This window comes from Ranitomeya variabilis, chromosome 1 (assembly GCF_051348905.1).
Source record: "Ranitomeya variabilis isolate aRanVar5 chromosome 1, aRanVar5.hap1, whole genome shotgun sequence".
In the NCBI taxonomy this organism is placed as follows: Eukaryota; Metazoa; Chordata; class Amphibia; order Anura; family Dendrobatidae; genus Ranitomeya; species Ranitomeya variabilis.
Genome location: NC_135232.1, coordinates 267,980,202 through 268,002,288, shown reverse-complemented (window position 1 = coordinate 268,002,288; position 22,087 = coordinate 267,980,202). Strand labels below are relative to the sequence as shown.

The window sequence follows — 22,087 nt, the reverse complement described above, 5'->3', positions numbered from 1 at the left end:
CCTATTTTTAGGCTGGGAGGGGGCACTATCCATGGTCCCTTACCAGCCTGAGAATAGCAGCCTCCATCTGTCTGCTTTAGCTTGGCTGGTTGTTAAAAATGAGGGGGACCCCATGCTGTTTTTTTTTTTAATTATTATTTATTTAAATAATTTAAAAAAATGGCATGGGGACCCTTGTATTCTTGATAACCAGCCTTGCTAACTCTCCATCCCGCAGCTGTTTTTTGTTTTCAAAAATACAGGACAATCCACGTCTTTTTAAAAAAAAATTATTTAGAGCGCAGATGCCAGCTGATAAATACTCCAATTAGCAGCGTCTGCTCTCGCTTTTATTAGCAGCAGCAGGCAAATGCTGATTGAAGTAGTAGTCCCATCAGCTGATGCCAGTGACTGGAGGTAAACTTTCTCTATCCCCATGATGGCACCACGGAGAGAGGGGTCCGCCCCCAGGGACAGGAAACCTACAGATGAAAAAGGGCGTACCTCTCTCCCACATCAGTTGGTTTCCTGTCCCTGACGGGGAACCTACAGCGACGTACCTGAAGGATTCTTCGTGGGATTCCAGGGAGCTGGCCGGTCGGTTCCTGACAGGGGGCGCCCTGTCACGGCTGTGCCCAGCCGGTTTTCTCCCCCCTTTTATCCGACCCTGATGCACCACCACGGGGGTCGGCGGGCCCTACGGGTGAGTGTTGCAGGGGAAGGCAGCGAAGAGGATTCGAGCCTGCCTTCCCCAAAAAAGAAAAAAAAAAAAAAAAAAAAAAAGGGGGAGGAAAGAGGCAGGTGACGGCGGTCACCGATATAGCCTCTGCACCGCTAAAAGGTGCGTGGGGGTAGCGGCGGCTACGCTACCACTATCAGGCAAAGCGCCGCAGGCACCGCTGAACCGCCGCCCAAACCGGAAGTACGGGCCAGGCGGAACGCTAAATCGCGCGCACAGGCGTCCCCATTAATATCCTCCCTATAGGACGCCGGTGCCGCGAACCGGAAGTGACGCGCGCGCATGCGCAGGTGACCACTTTTCCCGGCGGCAAGTTTAAAAACAGCGTCCTCGATAGAGGAAACGTGGCAAACCCTCTCTACTTTGAGAAACACCACTATGAGCGATAAAGAGCAACAAGAGGCACAGGAGTGTGCACAATCTTCACCTGAGGAAGTACTACGTCCGCGCTCACAACATCAGCGCAAGGGGAACGCTTCATCCCAGCAGCGCAGCAGCAGTGGACGCTCAGGGTCACAACGCAGCCGAGTCTCTGGGGGAAATACACGGCCGGTGACGAACCCAGCGGATATAGTCCCGAGGCCAGAGACGGTACCTCTTAAACCGTAAGGGGTGAGTGATCTGCGTGAAAGTAATATTGTAATATGAGATTACTTTTTTATTTTTCCCTAGGGAAGAAAATGTACAGGCAAATCAAAGCACAAAGTGTGTGCGATATGTTCAGAAGAATTACCTCCCTCGTGGGAAAAAAAGCTATGCGGGTCCTGCATAGAAAAAACCATCCAGGAGGAATCTCCGGCATTCGCGTCAGACCTGAAAACCCTAATAAAAAATCAAGTAGAAAGTGCCCTCAAAGGCATTAAGATTCCGAGGAAAAAACATAGATCAGGTCATAAGTCTCCCGAGTCCAGTATAGACAAATCAGAAAGCGAGACATCTGACTCTGGTGATTCATCAACATCCGACACTTCCTCACTATCTTCGGAGGGAGGGCGCAGTTGCTTCCCCATCGAAGAGACAGACGCATTGGTAAAGGCCATCAGAACAACGATGGGTCTGGTAGACGAACGCCCTAAAAGAACAGCACAGGACATAATGTTCAGCGGATTAGAACAAAAGAAAAGAAGAGTATTTCCAATAAATGAAAAAATCCATTCTTTAATCAAAAAAGAATGGAAGAAACCGGACAAAAAAGTTCTCTTGGTCCCCAAGAGAAAATATCCGTTCGATGACCCAGCCTGCTCATCCTGGGGCAAGGCACCCAAACTGGACGTGGCTATAGCAAAAGCCTCTAAAAAGTTCGCTCTGCCCTTCGAGGACATGGGTACTCTGAAGGATCCAATGGATAAGAAGGCGGACACCTTCTTGAAAAACTCCTGGGAAGCGGCAGGAGGAGGCCTAAAGCCAGCCATCGCAGCCACCTGCACGGCGCGTGCTCTAATGGTGTGGCTTGAGCATCTGGATTCGCAACTAAAAGAGAAAGTCCCACGAGAAACAATACAAAAGTCAGTGTCCATGATGAAAGGGGCAGCAGCTTTTTTGGCGGACGCTTCGGTGGACTCAGCAAGATTGTCAGCCAGGTCGGCATCCTTCTCAAACGCCGCAAGACGCGCCCTGTGGCTAAAATGCTGGCCGGGGGACCTGCAAACAAAGACCAAGCTTTGCTCAATACCTTGCGAAGGCGAGTTCCTGTTCGGATCAACGTTGGACGACATCCTTGACAAAGCGGGAGATAAAAAGAAATCTTTTCCCGGGTTCCCCAACCAGTCATATAGGCGCTCCTTTCGGAACAGAAAGTTCATGCGCAGAAGACCTCCAAAAGGAAATAAAGACGGATGGGAAGACAGAAGAAACAAAAACAGGGGCTTCTTGCTCAACAAACCCCCCCCTCCAGATAATAAAAAATCCCAATGAAGGTACTTCCCGGGTCGGGGGGAGACTGGCAGAGTTCCTTCCAGCCTGGGAAAAAATCTCAAACAGCCCTTGGATCCTGGGTATTATACGAGAAGGCCTCAAATTCAAATTTCGCGTCCCTCCCGGCAACTCCTTCATGGTAACGCCTCAAAAACAGTCACTCGAACAGTCAGCTCTCCAGAAGGAGATCCTGACCCTAATCCAGAAAGATGTATTGCAAGAAGTTCCATACCAGGAAAGGGGCACGGGGTTCTATTCTCCCCTCTTTCTCCGGAAAAAACCGGATGGATCGTACAGAACGATCATAAATCTCAAAAAACTAAACAGTTTCCTGGAGATACAACATTTCAAAATGGAAACAATAAAATCTTGCGTGAGAATACTCTTTCCCCGGTGTTTCATGACTGTTTTAGATTTACGAGACGCGTACTACCATGTGCCCATACACAGAGATTACCAAAAATATCTCAGACTGGCAGTGAATATCCAGGGGGAGATCAAACACTTCCAGTTCCGAGCACTCCCCTTCGGGATAGCTATCGCCCCTCGAGTATTCACGAAAGTAATGTCAGAGGTAATGGCCCACATACGGGAACAGAACATCCTAATAGTTCCCTATCTAGACGACCTACTAGTGGTAGGGAACTCATTTCAACACTGCGAACAACAGTTGAATCTGGTCATTGCTTCTCTGTCGAATCTGGGGTGGCTACTAAACATACCCAAGTCCAAAATGGTGCCATCTCGGGTACAGGAATACCTGGGGATAGTCCTAGACTCAAACACGCAGATATGTTATCTTCCCCAGGAGAAAATACAGAAAATGACACAAGCCGTATCACAGCTGACGGCATCCCCAGTGACCACCCCGAGGAGAGCAATGTCACTCCTGGGTTCTATGACGGCCTGTATGCCGGCAGTTCAATGGGCACAACTACATTCCCGGGATCTACAATGGGAGACCTTAAATTTAGGCATATCTCTGCACGGAAATTTAGACGGGCGGTTAACTATTTCTCCAAATACAATACTCTCCCTAGCGTGGTGGGCAGACCCAGGGAATCTAGCCAAAGGGGTTCCTTGGGAGCTACCGACGGAAAAGATTCTAACAACAGATGCAAGTCCCTGGGGCTGGGGAGCACATATAGGCGATCAAGTGGCACAGGGAAGTTGGAACAAAAGTCAGGAGTCAGACTCTTCCAACATGAAAGAGCTGCTAGCGGTAAAACTGGCCCTAACACACTTCCTATATCTCCTGCACGGTCACCACGTAAAAGTGTTTTCGGACAACCAAGTTGTTGTGGCATATCTAAACCACCAAGGGGGCACCAGGTGTCGAGCTCTGATGGAGGTAACCCAATCTATCTTCCACATAGCGGAACACAGTCTAAAGTCCTTGACAGCTCTCCACTTAAAAGGCTCCGAAAACCAAACTGCAGACTTCCTGAGCAGAACATGCTTAAAACAGGGAGAGTGGGAACTAAACCAATCGGTCTTCGATCAGATCGTGAGTCTCTGGGGCCTACCAGTAATAGACCTATTCGCGAACAGCCAAAACCGCAAGGTAGAAACATTCTGCTCAATCGATCCCCGGGGGAACCCTGTAGCTCTAGACGCTTTGACAATTCCTTGGAACTATCACCTTGCCTACGCGTTCCCTCCAATGTCACTCATCCCCTTAGTGTTGAGGAAAATTCGGGAGGAGAGGTCTACAGTGATACTAATAGCGCCATTCTGGCCCCGCAGAATATGGTTTTCTTGGCTAAGAAAAATGTCCATATCAAGTCCATGGGTTCTACCAGACACTCCGAAACTTCTGTCCCAGGGCCCAGTGTTTCACCCCAACGTGAAAAATCTACACATGACAGCGTGGCTTTTGAAAGGAGGTTACTAAGAGACAAAGGGTTCTCTCCCAACTTAGTGTCCACCCTGTTACAAAGTAGAAAACCCGTAACCACTAGAATATACGGGAAAGTGTGGAAAAAATTCATATCGGTATCAGGGGCAGACCCATCCGGGGAAATTCCTATTGGGAAAGTCCTTGAATTTTTACAGAAAGGCCTGGAAAGAGGCTTGGCTACAAGTACTTTAAAGGTGCAGGTAGCAGCCTTAGCAGCTCTGTATAATTACGATTTGGCCAGAAATCGTTGGGTCATGCGTTTTATTAAAGCCTCATCTAGGTCTAGACCCATTCCCCTCCACAACTCTCCCCCATGGGACCTAAACCTCGTACTAAACGCTCTAACCAAACCTCCCTTTGAGCCCCTAACAGAAGTCTCTTTAAAAATTCTGTCTCTGAAAACCACACTCCTAGTGGCTCTAACCTCAGCCCGCCGTGTCAGCGATATACAGGCGTTATCTTCATGCCCGCCCTTTACCCAGATACTTGATGACAGAGTCATCCTAAAAACCGACCCAGCTTATCTCCCTAAAATAGCGTCACAGTTTCACAGAACGCAGGAAATTTCGTTACCCTCCTTTTGTCCCAAACCAAAAAATGAGGGGGAGAAAACACTGCATACCCTAGACGTAAGAAGGTGTCTAGTTAGGTATCTATCAGCCACTAGGGAGTGCAGAAAGGATAGGGCTCTGTTTGTCTGCTTCCAGGGTCCACGCAAAGGACAAAAAGCGTCGAAAGCAACATTAGCAAGATGGATAAGAGATGCCATCGCCCTATCCTACTCATCCTGTGGGACAGCCATCCCAGAGAACATAAAGGCTCATTCAACCAGAGCAGTGGCATCATCCTGGGCAGAGAGAGCTGGCGCATCAATACAGCAGATATGTAGAGCGGCCACTTGGTCTTCCCAATCTACATTTTTCAAGCATTACCGCTTAGACTTGACCTCCTCTGATCCTACCTTTGGGCGAAGGGTTCTAGAGGCAGTGGTCCCTCCCTAATAGCTCTATCTATTCAAATCTCTCCGTGGTGCCATCATGGGGATAGAGAAAATGGTAGTTACCTGCCGATAACGGTATTTCTCTGATCCCATGATGGCACCCGTATATTCCCTCCCTTTTTTTTTCACACACAGGTGTGCACATTATAAAGTATTGGTCATTAGCTTAGTCACGGTGCCTCTGTTAAGTTTAATAGGTTAAGTTTAAATTGTGTAAATATTGAGTTGCAGCTGAAGTTCTGTATAAGGCTCTGTAATCCAACTGATGTGGGAGAGAGGTACGCCCTTTTTCATCTGTAGGTTTCCTGTCCCTGGGGGCGGACCCCTCTCTCCGTGGTGCCATCATGGGATCAGAGAAATACCGTTATCGGCAGGTAACTACCATTTTTTACCTCCTGTCACAGCTGCGGGCTCACACGGCTCTCTGACCAGTGGTAATCTTGCCGCAGATCAGAGCCGCACGTGTTTCTCGAGCTGTCATGACACCACGAGAAACACCCGGGGTTCGGGGTGTCGAATCTGAACAGTAACATGGATTTACCGTTCAGGTTCGCCCATCTCTATTAATAATCTCATTGATAGCAGCCAAGGTGTGTAAGTGCATATATTTCTGCACGCAGCACTCATACGTAATACTGAATAAATTGAGATGTTTTGTAAATTTTGTTTACATTTTTCATCATTAACATATCATTAACATGTTTATAGATCCCATGATTTTCATAATTCCATAACTAGTCCTTCTTGATGTTGCAATTTTAATGTTGAGGAATGTATGAAGTGATATATTTAATTATTTCTTTCAGCCACAAGTTCTGCTTTTACCTCTTTTCTTTGTGCACTTGTGAAATATGCAACGTTGCGAAAGTGAATTTGACCATATCACTTACATTTGACCAATAGAGTTATTAGAGCATTCAGGGATTTTAATGAATGGTAGAAACCTACTCGTGCTTATGATGGCATAAAATCACTTTGTGGGGCTATAGAATGGTAGGATGAAGAGCAACAAATAGCAATACCTTATATCTGACGGACTGAGCTGAGTCTTGTCTGATGTGCATAACTATGGCTATTTTTGATGACTATAGTGTCAATGCAAAAAGTATGAAGCCAACGAAGTTCAAGTCCTGTTCAAAAACGGTGTTAGATTAAGGTAATGTCTAATTTGGTAACCATTTGAAACCCAAGTGAAAAGGAAGTGACTGGTGAGAGCTCATTTTCATGTCCTCCCTAGAGAAAGAGACATGCTCTTAGTAGCCTCTCTTTCTCTTTAGTTTGGCTAATAGGAGGAAAAACTAAGCTATAAAGCCCCCCTATTGTATCCTATTCAGTAAATTGCCTAGATAGAACAACTGATTCACACTTTGCTATTCTTGCATGTTGTTTATCTACATAAGGTCACCGTTGTTAAAATAAATTGTTTTAATTTCAATAATAGATTACCTGAAGTGAAATAGTCAGTGTCAGAAGTCCCAAGGAGAGAATCATGGATGCATATCCAGCCAGCAAAATAAGTCTTCTGCCAAAATGATCAACTACTAGACTCTGAAAATGAATTTTACCAAAAAAAGCTCAAGATATGGTACAATAATTATACAAACACAAACTTAATTGCATGCATGGATCGATTGTTCCCCATGGATATTGGCTACCAATATCGCCTGTCACTTTATAAAAGTGCACATCAGTATCCCACGATAGGTTTTGCAAAGGGCCCAGGAGATTCAATAATAGCCAATGTCTATTACGGAATCACTCCACTACCAAGCAGGCCTGTTTTGATGGCATAGTCCATACAGAGTATCACGCCTGCAGGTGGCGCATGTGGTTCGTGGACCCACTGTGCCACAGGGCAAAACCTGCCTAGGAAGAGGCGTAGCTAAACAGCTACCTGGTGTTCGCTGGAGCGCTTGATTGTGGAGACAGACTAGGCTGCAGGTAACTGCCAGGCACCACTCCTAGGCAGGCACTGGTACTGCAGCTGCCGATCCCAGGGGTCGGGTTCACTGACGTGGGGAGTCATGACAGAAGTCACTGATTAGCCGGAACCGGACGTTCATGGACTGTATGGACAACGTGGATGTAGGAGGTAGATTCTTGATCAGATCCGTAGATATCAGGAGCAGTTCTGGAGCTAGCCGCACTGGAAATGGGAACAATGGACACAGGACTGGCCGCACCGGGACCAAGGTTCGGGTATAGGTACCGCAGACGCGGTTTCAGGAACTAGAACATGGGCAAACCATACTGGACATAGGATATGGGAATAACTTTTAAAATATACTAGGGACGGGGGACCTGGCAACATACCAACACCACTAATGCTAACTATAGGGGTTGCTCAGGCACCTCCTTATTGGGGAGGGTGCGTTTTATACAAGTTGCCTCCCAGCTATTGGCTGGGAGACATCTAGCAGTGTTCACATTAACTAAATGCCTCCCAGCTGTCAGCTGGGGGCATTTTACCATGTGCACACGCTGCTCCTTTAAAAGCAGGTGAGCATGCTTGTAATAGGCGCTGCCGGGAACACACAGACCAGGAAGCAGGAGCATGCCAAGGACCATCCCGGAGCAGTGAGTAAGCCAGTGTCCCCGCATAGTGGGAAGAGGGGAACCATGCGGAGGCATTGGCAGACGCCACACAGAGTAAAAGTTATGTTTCACAAATAACTAGCCCAATAGGGACAAAGCATAGGAAAATACCAAACCGATAGGAAATATGCAGGGCCAATTCCATAAGAATACAGCAACAAAACATCTAAGACTGCTAAAAGCTGTTCACAAAAAAAGAAGAAAAAATAATTGGTCAATCTGGTATTAAAGCGACACTGTCAGCACAGAATAACTGTTCAAACCAAGTACAGGCGCTCGGTGCTTCATGGAGGGGTCAATCATTTATATACACCATCACACCTGCTTGCTTTTTCTGTGTCAAAGGTGTCCATAGCCTTTTGTAATATAATGTGCTTTCCCTATAGATATTTTAACCTGAACACATAGTTCACTGACTTTTAAGGCCGAGTTAAATTTTATCAGACAGAAGCGTTTAAAATGCAACAAAAAGGGAAATAAGTAACCAAACTTAGTAAGATGTGATGGGTATTGTCACTACTTTATGCACATTTACATAATCTATGAGTTGTCTAGAAATTCTACATATCTGTTTTCTACAGAAATGTAAGAAAATGTTGCTGCACTTACACACAGGATCACCGATGTGGTCTCACATATTCCAACACCAACTGTTAAGTATGGGATTTGCTTCTCTGAAAACCCAGCAGCTTTAAATACTTCAGCAGCATAAAAATATACCTAAAAGTCATTGGGTATGTAAAAGATTGCCGAGTTATGTTGGTAAGATGATAAGATATGTGCTGATTACATATTCTACAATCATGTTGGTAAGCATAAAAATAGAATTGTTAACATTTTACTAGATTTGTAGAAAGTAAGTAAGGTTGCTTTGATCCATTCTTGACCCTCTGATTGCTCCCCAACCTTAAGTACCCAAAGCATGAATCTACGCTTGAGGGTTGCCAATTTAGCGCTACACAAATTTGTATGGTGCACTTTTGTCTATCACCTCTACTTTACAATACATTCATTTGCATGTATTTTAGCTACTAAAGGTGCAAATTGCCTCTTCAGAGCGGAAGAGGACTTGAACTCTATAGCGCCACCTGTGGTAAGCAGCAATCCTACAAATCACTATCGATTCTTAGGATAAAAGCCTAATCAGAAGCTCAATTTGCAGACACAGTGTTTCGGGCTACTGCCCCCAGTACTACAGGTTGGTATTTTCATCACTTTCTCATCAGTGAATGGTTGACTGTTGGGAATCCCATGATCTTTGGAGTCTTTGCTAATCTTTCATGTGCAATCCTAATTCCTGCCATCCAAACTCATTGCTACCCTATTCACTTAAATAGATCTGGGTTGTAGTTGACTACGCAGCAAGGGCCATGAGCACAACTGTGCAGGAGGCATGCTGAAGAGACCTTTGCCAATTAGTTCTCGTGATCAGCAAAGGACAGAGATGAAACCTACTGATCAGTACGCTGAGACCATTTCTAGTGAGGTTTTAACTTTAGATAGGTATATTTCCAGGATCTAGAAGAGTGGACTATTTCTTTAAAGGGGATGCCAAATTTCAAAATACTACTTTTTATTCATAACAGGAATTTTAAGCCAGCTCCCTTCTGTCTCGAGTTATGCATTGATAGTGAGGGGACTGGCTGAACTATTGAAATGAACAGTCAGTCCCATTCAAACACATCACTTATAACATGCTGATTCAGAAAGGACTGGAAGTGGAGCTACTGAAACGGGCCAAAATGGAATCTGGAGATCAATGCACCTTTGAAAGTAAAAGCATATTAGTAAAAAAAATGTAATCCTATTAAAAACAGTAAGAGCAATATAGTTTGCAAGTTGAAACCTATCAAATTCATACGCCACTTTAGATGCTTTTTAATTACTTCTAAGCACAATTGGATGATATTAGATACTGTGAAAAATCGCTTCTATGATGTCTAACCTGAGATTGATATAGATATCCAGAACTACGAGTTCTATAAAGCTCTTAAAATCCTTTTCATAATTTTGAAAAATTTCTGTTTCCCTCTGGAAATTAGTGTTTGGTTTTGGATGAACATGATTTTCTCAGATGACAATATGACAGTCTCTCTGGAGTTTCCTTTTAATTATTCATTAACTTTCTATAGATATAATTTTATTATAAAATCTACATCTATATTTATTTATAAAGCAGAAAAGATAAAATGCTTACCGCATTGATCCCACATAGCTGCAGAGCTATGGTTAAGGCAACTAGCATATACAGCTGCCAGCGCAGTGAAGGTTCTCTCAGCAATTCTCGGACGGTCAGACTACGACCACTTTTCCGAGAAGCTTGTTCCTGTAACATTTCATCAATCTCTTTCTGATGGTCTCGATCTCCCCACAGTTGTTTTATTGCTAGGTGGGAAAAGCAAAATAATAATAAGACAATAGAATGAGATAACTCTGAAGTGTTTGATGCAACTTATAAGGAGCTGTAAGCTTTGAAGAATGCACTTCTATTCTACAACATCGCATATGCCAATGACGTAGGGCTAATCCAGCATGGCGACATTTCCCTGGACTAGTCCTGCCTCAGATCTAATCATGCACCCCTGAACGTGATTTACAGCCAACATAATGGTTGCACCATAAACACACAGTCTGTTAATAAGAGCCAGGGGGCGTGATCTGAGGCAGGACTAGTCTGAGGGAAAAGTTTCTCCATTGGACTAGTCCCGCTTTGTTTGCATATGCAACATTGCAGTCTAAAATAACATTTTTAAATGATTTCATTCTTTTAAACACCTTGTTAGAATAATGAAATATGCATATAAGCAGGTATAGTATAGACAGTCATTAGACCTGATTGGTCTCTTTGAAGCAGGAAATATGTTTTATGCTATTGCTTACCTTTTATACAACCATCTTTGTCTCCTTTTTCCATTAAGAGGTATGGTGGGGACTCTGGAAAGAGTGGCAAGGTGACCATCTGAGCAAGTGCCCAGAACCCACTGAAAGCTAAGAGAAGAGGCCACTGAGACTCAATCCCTAGGATCTCCCTGAGGTAAGGACAAAATATAAACAGGTCAGACTTTCTATTAGGCATTTCAATATCAAGAGTGCTATGAAAATGATAAAGATAATTAAAATGTAAGAGTTGAATGTTAACATAATGTTAGAACAATATTGTTCACTGTTTTTAAAAAAAAGAAAAGAATGTCCAGCTTCACCGAATCCGTAAAAAAGAGTTTTCTTTATTCACATACTATTAAGCATAGAGGATACAGACTTCAGCACAAGCCATATGGGTAAGAATCTCAACTCGTTTCTGGAGACTAAGCTCCCTTAATCATGATTAATAGGGTCATGATTAAGGGAGCTTAAGGCCCCGTCTCACATAGCGAGATCGCTAGCGAGATCGCTGCTGAGTCACAAGTTTTGTGACACAACAGCGACCTCCATAGCGATCTCGCTATGTGTGACACGTACCAGCGATCAGGCCCCTGCTGCGAGATCGCTGGTCGTGTCGGAATGGCCTGGACCTTTTTTTGGTCGTTGAGGCCCCGCTGACATCGCTGAATCGGTGTGTGTGACACCGATCCAGCGATGTCTTCACTGGTAACCAGGGTAAACATCGGGTTACTAAGCGCAGGGCCGCGCTTAGTAACCCGATGTTTACCCTGGTTACCAAAAAAAACAAACAGTACATACTCGCCTTTCGGTGTCCAGGTCCCTTGCCGTCTGCTTCCTGCTCTGACTGAGCCGCCGTACAGTGAGAAGTGAGAGCACAGCGGTGACGTCACTGCTGCTCTCACTTCTCACTGTACGGCCGGCAGTCAGTGAGAGCAGGAAGCAGACGGCAAGGGACCTGGACACCGAAAGGCGAGTATGTACTGTTTGTTTTTTTTGGTAACCAGGGTAAACATCGGGTTACTAAGCGCGGCCCTGCGCTTAGTAACCCGATGTTTACCCTGGTTACCCGGGTGCTGCAGGGGGACTTCGGCATCGTTGAAGACAGTTTCAACGATGCCGAAGTCGTTCCCCTGATCGTTGGTCGCTGGAGAGAGCTGTCTGTGTGACAGCTCCCCAGCGACCACACAGCGACAAAACAGCGACGCTGCAGCGATCAGCATCGTTGTCTGTATCGCTGCAGCGTCGCTGTGTGAGACGGGGCCTTTAGTCTCCAGAAACGCGTTGAGATTCTTACCCATATGGCTTGTGCTGAAGTCTGTATCCTCTATGCTTAATAGTATGTGAATAAAGAAAACTCTTTTTTACGGATTCGGTGAAGCTGGACATTCTTTCTTTTTTGGACTCTATACGCCTGAACACAGCGGGTCCATGCTCCCGAAGATTGGTTTATGCATCACGGGTGAGCTGGTATATATTCCTTCTTTCACTGTTTTTTTAGACAAGCAAGATGTTGACAAATGATCAGTCTAATACTCACCTGAGCCCTAAAATTTGCCCAGTTAATTTGCCAGTTGTCACAAATATGGATATAGTGGTGTTAGTAAATCCGCGCATTTTCTTGTCTGCAATCTCTCCTGCATACTGAGAGTGGATGTTGAGTCCAAATCCTGAAGTAGTTGGAAACATATATTTATCATTGATACATTACATTTATCTAGGTGTAGATCAAGGTACCAGCACATAGTTTTATGTTATGATCTGGTGGTAGGATCTCAAAACTGACCTGATACATATAACCAGAATGTTAGGACAAGTTCTGGGGATGTGGAAGCTATACTGACCGCAATCCTGATCCTATCCAACACACTAAAGGCAGCCGTGGAGCGTTACCTAAAAACCTAGACGCCTCTTCACAGCCTGAGAAACTGACTGCCCCTAGAGAGAAAGCAAAGACCTCACTTGCCTCAGAGAAATAACCCCAAAGTTATAGACAGCCCCCCACAAATAATAACGGTGAGTTAAGAGGAAAATACAAACGTAGAAATGAAACAGATTTAGCAAATGAGGCCCGCTAACACTAGATAGACAGAAAATAGATAGGAGTCTGTGCGGTCAGTACAAAAACTATCAAAAATAAACCACGCAGAGAATACAAGAACCCCCACACCAACTCACGATGTGAGGGGCGCACTCTGCACCCCAGAACTAACCAGCAAGCAAAAAATCACATAAAAGCAAGCTGGACTGAACTCATCATATACTGAGAAACGTTTTCAAGGAAATAATGAGCAAAATGAACAAGCAAACTTAGCTTCTCCAGCAGGAGACTGGTCACAAGGAATCTTCAGGAGAGCTCAGAATCAGGACTGAATACACCGACAGCAGGCAACAAATGAAGGTCCAGGTGAGTTAAATAGGCCCAGCATAGAAGGAAATGAAGCAGCTGAGCCCAGCCATATCGCTAAAGGCCACAAGAGGGAGCCCAAGAACAAACTCACACAGTACCACTCATGACCACAGGAGGGAGCCCGAGAACGGAATTCACAACAGTACCCCCCCCCCTTGAGGAGGGGTCACCGAACCCTCACCAGAGCTCCCAGGCCGATCAGGACGAGCCGAATGAAAGGCACGAACCAAATCGGCCGCATGGACATCGGAGGCGACAACCCAGGAATTATCCTCCTGACCATAGCCCTTCCATTTAACTAAGTACTGAAGCTTCCGTCTCGAAATACGAGAATCCAAGATCTTCTCCACCACATACTCCAACTCCCCCTCGACCAAGACAGGAGCAGGAGGATCCACAGAAGGGACCACAGGCACCACATATCTCCGCAACAATGACCTATGGAACACATTATGAATGGCAAACGATGTTGGGAGGTCCAAACGAAATGACACAGGATTGAGGATTTCCAAAATCTTATAAGGACCGATGAAACGAGGCTTGAACTTAGGAGAGGAAACCTTCATCGGGACATAACGAGAAGACAACCACACCAAATCCCCCACAAGAAGTCGGGGACCCACACAGCGACGGCGGTTAGCAAAGCGCTGAGCCTTCTCCTGGGACAACGTCAAATTGTCCACCACATGGTTCCAAATCTGCTGCAACCTATCCACCACAGAATCCACCCCAGGACAGTCAGAGGGCTCAACCTGACCCGAGGAAAAACGAGGATGAAAACCAGAATAGCAAAAGAAAGGTGAAACCAAAGTAGCAGAACTAGCCCGATTATTGAGGGCGAACTCAGCCAATGGCAAAAAAGTCACCCAATCATCCTGATCAGCAGAAACAAAACATCTCAAATAAGTTTCCAAGGTCTGATTAGTTCGTTCGGTTTGGCCATTCGTCTGAGGATGGAAGGCTGACGAAAAAGACAATTCAATGCCCATCTTAGCACAAAAGGACCGCCAAAATCTGGACACAAACTGGGATCCTCTGTCAGACACAATGTTCTCCGGAATACCATGTAAACGAACCACATTCTGAAAAAACAGTGGCACCAAATTGGAGGAGGAAGGCAGCTTAGGCAAAGGTACCAAATGGACCATTTTAGAAAAACGATCACAAACCACCCAGATGACAGACATCCTCTGAGAGACAGGAAGATCCGAAATAAAATCCATGGAAATATGCGTCCAAGGCCTCTTCGGGACAGGCAAAGGCAAAAGCAATCCACTGGCACGAGAACAGCAAGGCTTGGCCCGAGCACAAATCCCACAAGACTGCACAAAGGAACGCACATCCCGCGACAAGGAAGGTCACCAAAAGGACCTCGCCACCAAATCCCTGGTACCAAAAATCCCAGGATGACCCGCCAACACCGAAGAATGAACCTTGGAAATAACTCTACTGGTCCATCTGTCCGGGACAAACAGTCTCTCCGGTGGACAACAGTCAGGTTTATTGGCCTGAAACTCCTGCAACACCCGTCACAGATCAGGAGAGATGGCAGACAAAATCACCCCCTCTTTGAGGACACCAGTCGGTTCAGAAACTTCCGGGGAGTCAGGTACAAAACTCCTAGAACGGGCATCAGCCTTTACGTTTTTCGAACCCGGAAGATATGAAACCACGAAATTGAAACGAGAGAAAAACAGCGACCATCGAGCCTGTCTCGGATTCAACCGTTTGGCAGACTCGAGATAAGTCAAATTCTTGTGATCCGTCAAGACCACCACACGATGCTTGGCTCCCTCAAGCCAATGTCGCCACTCCTCAAATGCCCACTTCATTGCCAACAACTCACGATTACCAACATCATAATTCCGCTCGGCAGGTGAAAACTTTCTTGAAAAGAAAGCACATGGTCTCATCACAGAGCCATCAGAGCTTCTCTGCGACAAGACAGCTCCTGCTCCAATCTCAGAAGCATCAACCTCGACCTGAAAGGGAAGAGAGACATCGGGCTAGTGCAAGACAGGAGCCGAAGAAAATCGACGTTTCAGCTCCTGAAAGGCCTCCACGGCCGCAGGAGACCAATTCGTCACATCAGAACCCTTCTTGGTCAAATCCGTCAAAGGCTTAACCACACTAGAAAAATTAGTGATGAAGCGACGGTAAAAATTAGCAAAACCCAAGAACTTCTGAAGACTCTTCACTGATGTAGGTTGAGTCCAGTCATGAATAGCCTGGAGCTTGACTGGATCCATCTCAATAGTAGAAGGAGAAAAAATAAAGCCCAAAAAGGAAACCTTCTGGACTCCGAAGAGACATTTAGAGCCCTTCACAAACAAGGCATTGGCACGCAGGACCTGAAATACCATCCTGACCTGCTTCACATGAGACTCCCAATCATCAGAAAAGACCAAAATATCATCCAGGTACACAATCATAAATCTATCCAGATACTCTCGGAAGATGTCATGCATGAAGGACTGAAACACAGAGGGGGCATTAGAAAGCCCAAAAGGCATCACCAAGTACTCAAAATGGCCTTCGGGCGTATTAAATGCTGTTTTCCATTCATCGCCCTGCTTTATGCGCACAAGATTATACGCTCCTCGAAGATCTATCTTGGTGAACCAACTGGCCCCCCTAATCCGGGCAAACAGATCGGACAACAGTGGCAAGGGGTACTGAAATTTGACCGTGATGTTATTTAGAAGGCGATAATCTATACAGGGTCTCAGAGAACCATCCTTCTTGGCCACAAAAAAGAACCCCGCACCCAAAGGGGACGAGGACGGGCGAATATGCCCCTTCTCCAAGGACTCCTTTATATAACTCCGCATAGCAGCATGTTCTGGTACAGATAAATTAAAAAGCCGTCCCTTAGGGAACTTACTACCAGGAATCAGATTTATAGCACAATCACAATCCCTATGAGGAGGTAGGGCACTGGATTTGGGCTCATCAAATACATCCTGGTAGTCCGACAAAAATTCAGGGACTTCAGAAGGAGTAGAAGAAGCAATTGACACCAAAGGAGCATCGCCATGAAATCCCTGGCAACCCCAACTTGACACAGACATTGCTTTCCAATCCAGGACTGGATTATGAGCCTGCAGCCATGGCAGACCCAACACGACAACATCATGCAAATTATGTAGCACAAGAAAGCGAATCACCTCCTGATGTGCAGGAGCCATGCACATGGTCACCTGGGTCCAGTACTGAGGTTTATTCTTGGCCAATGGCGTAGCATCAATTCCCATTAGTGGGATAGGGAATTGTAAAGGCTCCAAGATAAAACCACAGCGCCTGGAAATGACAAATCCATCAAATTCAGGGCAGCACCTGAATCCACAAAAGTCATAACTGAGTAGGATGACAGAGAGCAAATCAAAGTAACAGACAAAATGAATTTAGGTTGTACAGTACCAATGGTGACAGACTTGGCGAACCTTTTTGTGCGCTTAGAACACTCTGAAATAACATGAGTAGAATCACCACAGTAAAAGCACAACCCATTCTGACGTCTGTGGTTTTGCCGTTCAACTCTGGTCAGAATCCTGTCGCATTGCATAGGCTCAGGTCTCTGCTCAGAAAATACCGCCAGATGGTGCACATGTTTGCTCTCCCGCAAACGCCGATCAATCTGAATGGCCAAAGACATTGACTCATTCAGACCCGCAGGCGTGGGGAACCCCACCATAACATCTTTAAGGGCTTCAGAAAGACCCTTTCTGAAAATCGCCGCCAGGGCGCATTCATTCCATTGAGTGATAAAACAAATTGCAAAGAAAAAAGTTCACGTATAAGAATCTGTAAATTACCAATAAAATTACTAATAAAATACTATCCGTGAATGTGGACCAATATAAAAATACGTGGATAGTCGTGGAAACACCACGGAGAAAACAACAAAGAAAAAAACGACCATAAATCCACTAAAATCAATTTTATTGATTATAATTGTAAGATTTTAAAAGTCATGATAAAGAGAAAATTGCAGGTTTCAAACATGTAAGACGCTGTCAAAAACAAATAATTTACATAGCACTGAAGAGTAAATATACTTTAAAAGACATGTACAGAAAAATGCCCCAAAAAGTGAAAAAATAATAATGTGCAATATCACAGAAATATTATGAATAAAAAAAAGGGGGCTATAAATATTTTATAATAATACACTAGTGAATATAAGTTAAAAAAAAAACAAAAAACGTGCAAGTATGCAAAAAGGAGGGGGCATATAAAATGTACTGACATATATCCAAATCGGTATTATAACCGTCAGTGCCAAGTAGTGTGCGCTGGGTATACACAATAATAGTGGTACAAATGTTCGTAAGAAGTAGTTGAACTTACTAGATAAAGTATGTGGCCCAGGGCTCCAAAACAGCGTCTACCCCAACGCGCGTTTCGGCGCTATTGCCTTCGTCAGGAGGTGACGTAAGGAGGATCAGTGGGGTTTTTTATGCGGGGAGCGACCAATGAGAATTGAAAGTGAAACTGAAAACCAATGAATGGAGCGGGCGGGGTATCAATGCTTATTGCAGGACATGTTGCGGTAAACATACTGGTCACGTGGGTAACCCCGTGACTCAGTAGGTGGAGTTTAAAAATTGACATACCAAGTGTGGAAGCAAGTATGGAAAGGCGCGTGCGCGGCAGGACGCCGACGGGTAACCATGGACGCCGCGTCATGCCGAAGGAGGTGCGAAAATATTTCACAACCTCCGTTGGCATAGCGACGCGACCAGAGATTAAGGGGAGGAGAGAGGCAAGACACAGTGCAGAGGAAAAAAAAAAAATGACTTCAGGATTTCTCTTCTCCCTCTTCTGCTGCATTAACACTTTGTGGCCTGCTGTACTGTTATGATCCGGTGGTAGGATCTCAAAACTGACCTGATACATATAACCAGAATGTTAGGACAAGTTCTGGGGATGTGGAAGCTATACTGACCGCAATCCTGATCCTATCCAACACACTAAAGGCAGCCGTGGAGCGTTACCTAAAAACCTAGATGCCTCTTCACAGCCTGAGAAACTGACTGCCCCTAGAGAGAAAGCAAAGACCTCACTTGCCTCAGAGAAATAACCCCAAAGTTATAGACAGCCCCCCACAAATAATAACGGTGAGTTAAGGGGAAAATACAAACGTAGAAATGAAACAGGTTTAGCAAATGAGGCCCGCTAACACTAGATAGACAGAAAATAGATAGGAGTCTGTGCGGTCAGTACAAAAACTATCAAAAATAAACCACGCAGAGAATACAAGAACCCCCACACCAACTCACGATGTGAGGGGCGCACTCTGCACCCCAGAACTAACCAGCAAGCAAAAAATCACATAAAAGCAAGCTGGACTGAACTCATCATATACTGAGAAACGTTTTCAAGGAAATAATGAGCAAAATGAACAAGCAAACTTAGCTTCTCCAGCAGGAGACTGGTCACAAGGAATCTTCAGGAGAGCTCAGAATCAGGACTGAATACACCGACAGCAGGCAACAAATGAAGGTCCAGGTGAGTTAAATAGGCCCAGCATAGAAGGAAATGAAGCAGCTGAGCCCAGCCATATCGCTAAAGGCCACAAGAGGGAGCCCAAGAACAAACTCACACAGTACCACTCATGACCACAGGAGGGAGCCCGAGAACGGAATTCACAACAGTTTTAGCAAAAAAAATCATACCTGCATTAATGCCATACAGAAAGCGGGCGATCAGAATCATCTCAAAAGACCTGACGGTGGCACTAAGCCCCATCAATAGTGCTGCAGTTATGGGGATCACATTGCTGCACAGCTGGCATCTTTTCCTGTAATAAGTAAGGTATGGATATTTATGTAGTTTAGTAAAGCCTTTTTTTTAGCCCAGATTGTCTGTGTACAGTGATGTCTGCAGCCAATCCTCTGAGACCACTGATGCCAGTGATTGGCTGCAGATGTATTGTGCCGTATATGAGCCTTGATATCCGCAGCCACTGTCAATGGTATACCAGTGAGGATCTTAATTATCTTGGATGACCCATTTACATTGGCCAGTAATTGACTACATTCCCAATTCTTTCTGATTATTGAGAGATCTAAGCATGGCAGCAATCTATCAATGAAAGAGTAAAACATTTGCTCTTCAACATACCACAAATTTTATGAGGCCTAAAAGAACATTTTTGTCTTCGCCACATGTAAACAGGAGATATGGTGCCAAGAATATGCAAACTGCAGAGGGCCAAATGATCTTTCGAACAATAATTTGCCCCCATAGAGTTTGCAGTGACCCATGAAAAAGGGTCTTTAAAGAAGCTCTAATGTGTGCTTGGTATGGGTAGTAATCTCATTTTTCCCTTTGCTTTGGCAAAGTGAGTAAAGAAGAGTGAGATGTGATTTTGATGTCATCATTACCGCAAATGTAATCTGAAATAGATACTTACTTCCCATATTTAGAAGCTAAATATCCAGATCCCAGAGAGCCCAACAGTCCTCCAATGCAGTAACTTGATACAATAAAAGACCAAAGCAATCTCAAACTGTTGTCAGTAATTGGTAGGTGGTAGCGATGCATCCACGTGTCATTGATAAACCTCTTTACAAACTGGAAGAGAATTACTGAGTAATCATTAAAATGTACATGCACTTGGCTTACTTACAAGATTTTTTAGATCACTAATCTTAGACACTGGTAATGTTACTGTTGTGTATCAAAATTCATTGTAGATCCTTCATTGGTGTATTGAAAGATGATTTTCCTAGTATTTTAATTTCTAACTGGCCAATACTGTCTTACTGACTGCTATACGACATATGAATGTCCCTATTAAAAATGTAGTACTGTTATTCACAATTCAAGTATGTACAGTCATGTACAAAAGTTTTGAGAATGTCATAATTTTGGCCTTCACAAAACTTGCTGCTTTATATTTTATAGTGGCAACTTGCATTAACTCTCTAATAATCAGATGAATTGGCAAAAAATATTGCAAAGAAATCTAAATGTGGGGAACAGAGCGCATAATTGGGTGATACCCTATGGAGGAAGAGTAGGTACGTGCTTGGTTAACACTCACCTGGTGAAGCTGTGCCAGTACACAACTCCTATGTAGAAAAGCCGCGGAGACACCATCACGTGTTTCTCAATGCAAGCAATGAATAGCCAGGTGTTTCACCGGGAAGGAACAACCACGGGAAGGGCAGCATCCAATAAAGGAAAACCACCTATGCCAAAACATGGTATCCATCCACAGACAGCTGTTTCGGGGTTTTGGCATAGGTGGTTTTCCTTTATTGGATGCTGCCCTTCCCGTGGTTGTTCCTTCCCGGTGAAAGACCTGGCTATTCATTGCTTGCGTTGAGAAACACGTGATGGTGTTTCTGCGGCTTTTCTACATGCATTTGCATATTTCCCATCAGGGATGGGGGCAGTGTTCTGGATCACTGTGTTGAGAAACACGTGATGGTGTCTCCGCGGTGTTGGATGTTTTGATCTCCCCGAGGTCATTCACCCTTATGTTTATAGTCTTTTCACTAGGCACTGCTCCTAATAGCCAGTTTCCTACTCCACACTGATGAGGGGCAAATACCCCGAAACAGCTGTCTGTGGATGGATACCATGTTTTGGCATAGGCGTTGAGAAACACGTTATGGTGTCTCCGCGGTGTTGGATGTTTTGATCTCCCCGAGGTCATTCACCCTTATGTTTACAACTCCTATGTAGGCATGAAGAAAAACAGCTGCTGCCCGTGGCAGGTGGATAAATCCTCCAAGAGATATTGGATCCAGTTGGATGAAACGTTAGGTGACCTGTGCTGCTGGATTAAATTGATACTTCAACAATAATGATAACATTTTTTTTATTCTCAATGCATTTCAACACCATACAAGTGTTTTTATCAAGTGAAAAGCCAAATGTATTTCTGTTTTTTTTTTTCCAATTGTTAAATATGGCATTTAAACACGTTGTCAATAAAAAATGTTTTATTATCATTGTTGAAGAATTTATTTACTCCAGCAGTATAGTACACGTAATATATTTCATCCCACTGGATCCAAAAAAATTGCAAAGTCATTCCATGGCATGAAAATTAACTTAAATAATACACATTGGCTCAGTATAAGAAGTAGAATAAAAAGTGAGCATTGCTATGAGCCCTGTGTGTGGGATTGCGTTTTGTGCAGGAAGTGGGCTGACTTGCAATTTTGCCTAAGAACACTTCCATGAATTAGGAATGGTATCTAAACGCCCTGCAAGAGCAATTTCTCCCAAAGAGCCAAGAGCAATTTGGTCATGAACAATGTTTTTTTTCAGTATGATGGAGACCATGTCACAATGGACAAGTGATAATAATAACTAAATAGCTCAGTGAACAAAACATTGACATTTTAAGTCCACGGCAAGGTAACTTCAGGATCTTAATCCTCAAAAAAGCGGGTTGACAAATAAAAATACAGAAATTGTGATAATAATTTTTATTTATATAGCGCCAAAATATTTCTCAGCACTTTACAATTAAGAGGAAATATGTACAGACAATAAAAACGATATAATTTAACACATTTCAACAGTTATAGAAGGAGTGAGGACCCTGTTGGCAACTTATAATCTATGAGATAAACTCCAAGCACTGATTAGAAAGGAATGAGTTATCATCAGTTAGGATTAGGCCCAGAAGCTGATATCCAGCATGTC

At 44.3% G+C, this 22,087-nt stretch overlaps 1 protein-coding gene across 1 annotated transcript in view; it reads right to left on the bottom strand.

Moving 5' to 3' along the window:
• Positions 1 to 22,087, bottom strand: part of LOC143814611 (solute carrier family 2, facilitated glucose transporter member 11-like) — a 66,348-nt gene that overhangs the window by 17,144 nt on the left and 27,117 nt on the right. Inside the window, exons 3-9 of the mRNA XM_077293461.1 lie at positions 19,836 to 19,996; positions 19,096 to 19,220; positions 12,548 to 12,677; positions 11,008 to 11,156; positions 10,325 to 10,512; positions 8,737 to 8,847; positions 6,979 to 7,080 (exon numbers count right to left, since the gene is read on the bottom strand). Of these exons, the coding sequence (XP_077149576.1) occupies positions 6,979 to 7,080; positions 8,737 to 8,847; positions 10,325 to 10,512; positions 11,008 to 11,156; positions 12,548 to 12,677; positions 19,096 to 19,220; positions 19,836 to 19,996 (966 nt within the window). The remainder of the gene's footprint in view (positions 1 to 6,978; positions 7,081 to 8,736; positions 8,848 to 10,324; positions 10,513 to 11,007; positions 11,157 to 12,547; positions 12,678 to 19,095; positions 19,221 to 19,835; positions 19,997 to 22,087) is intronic.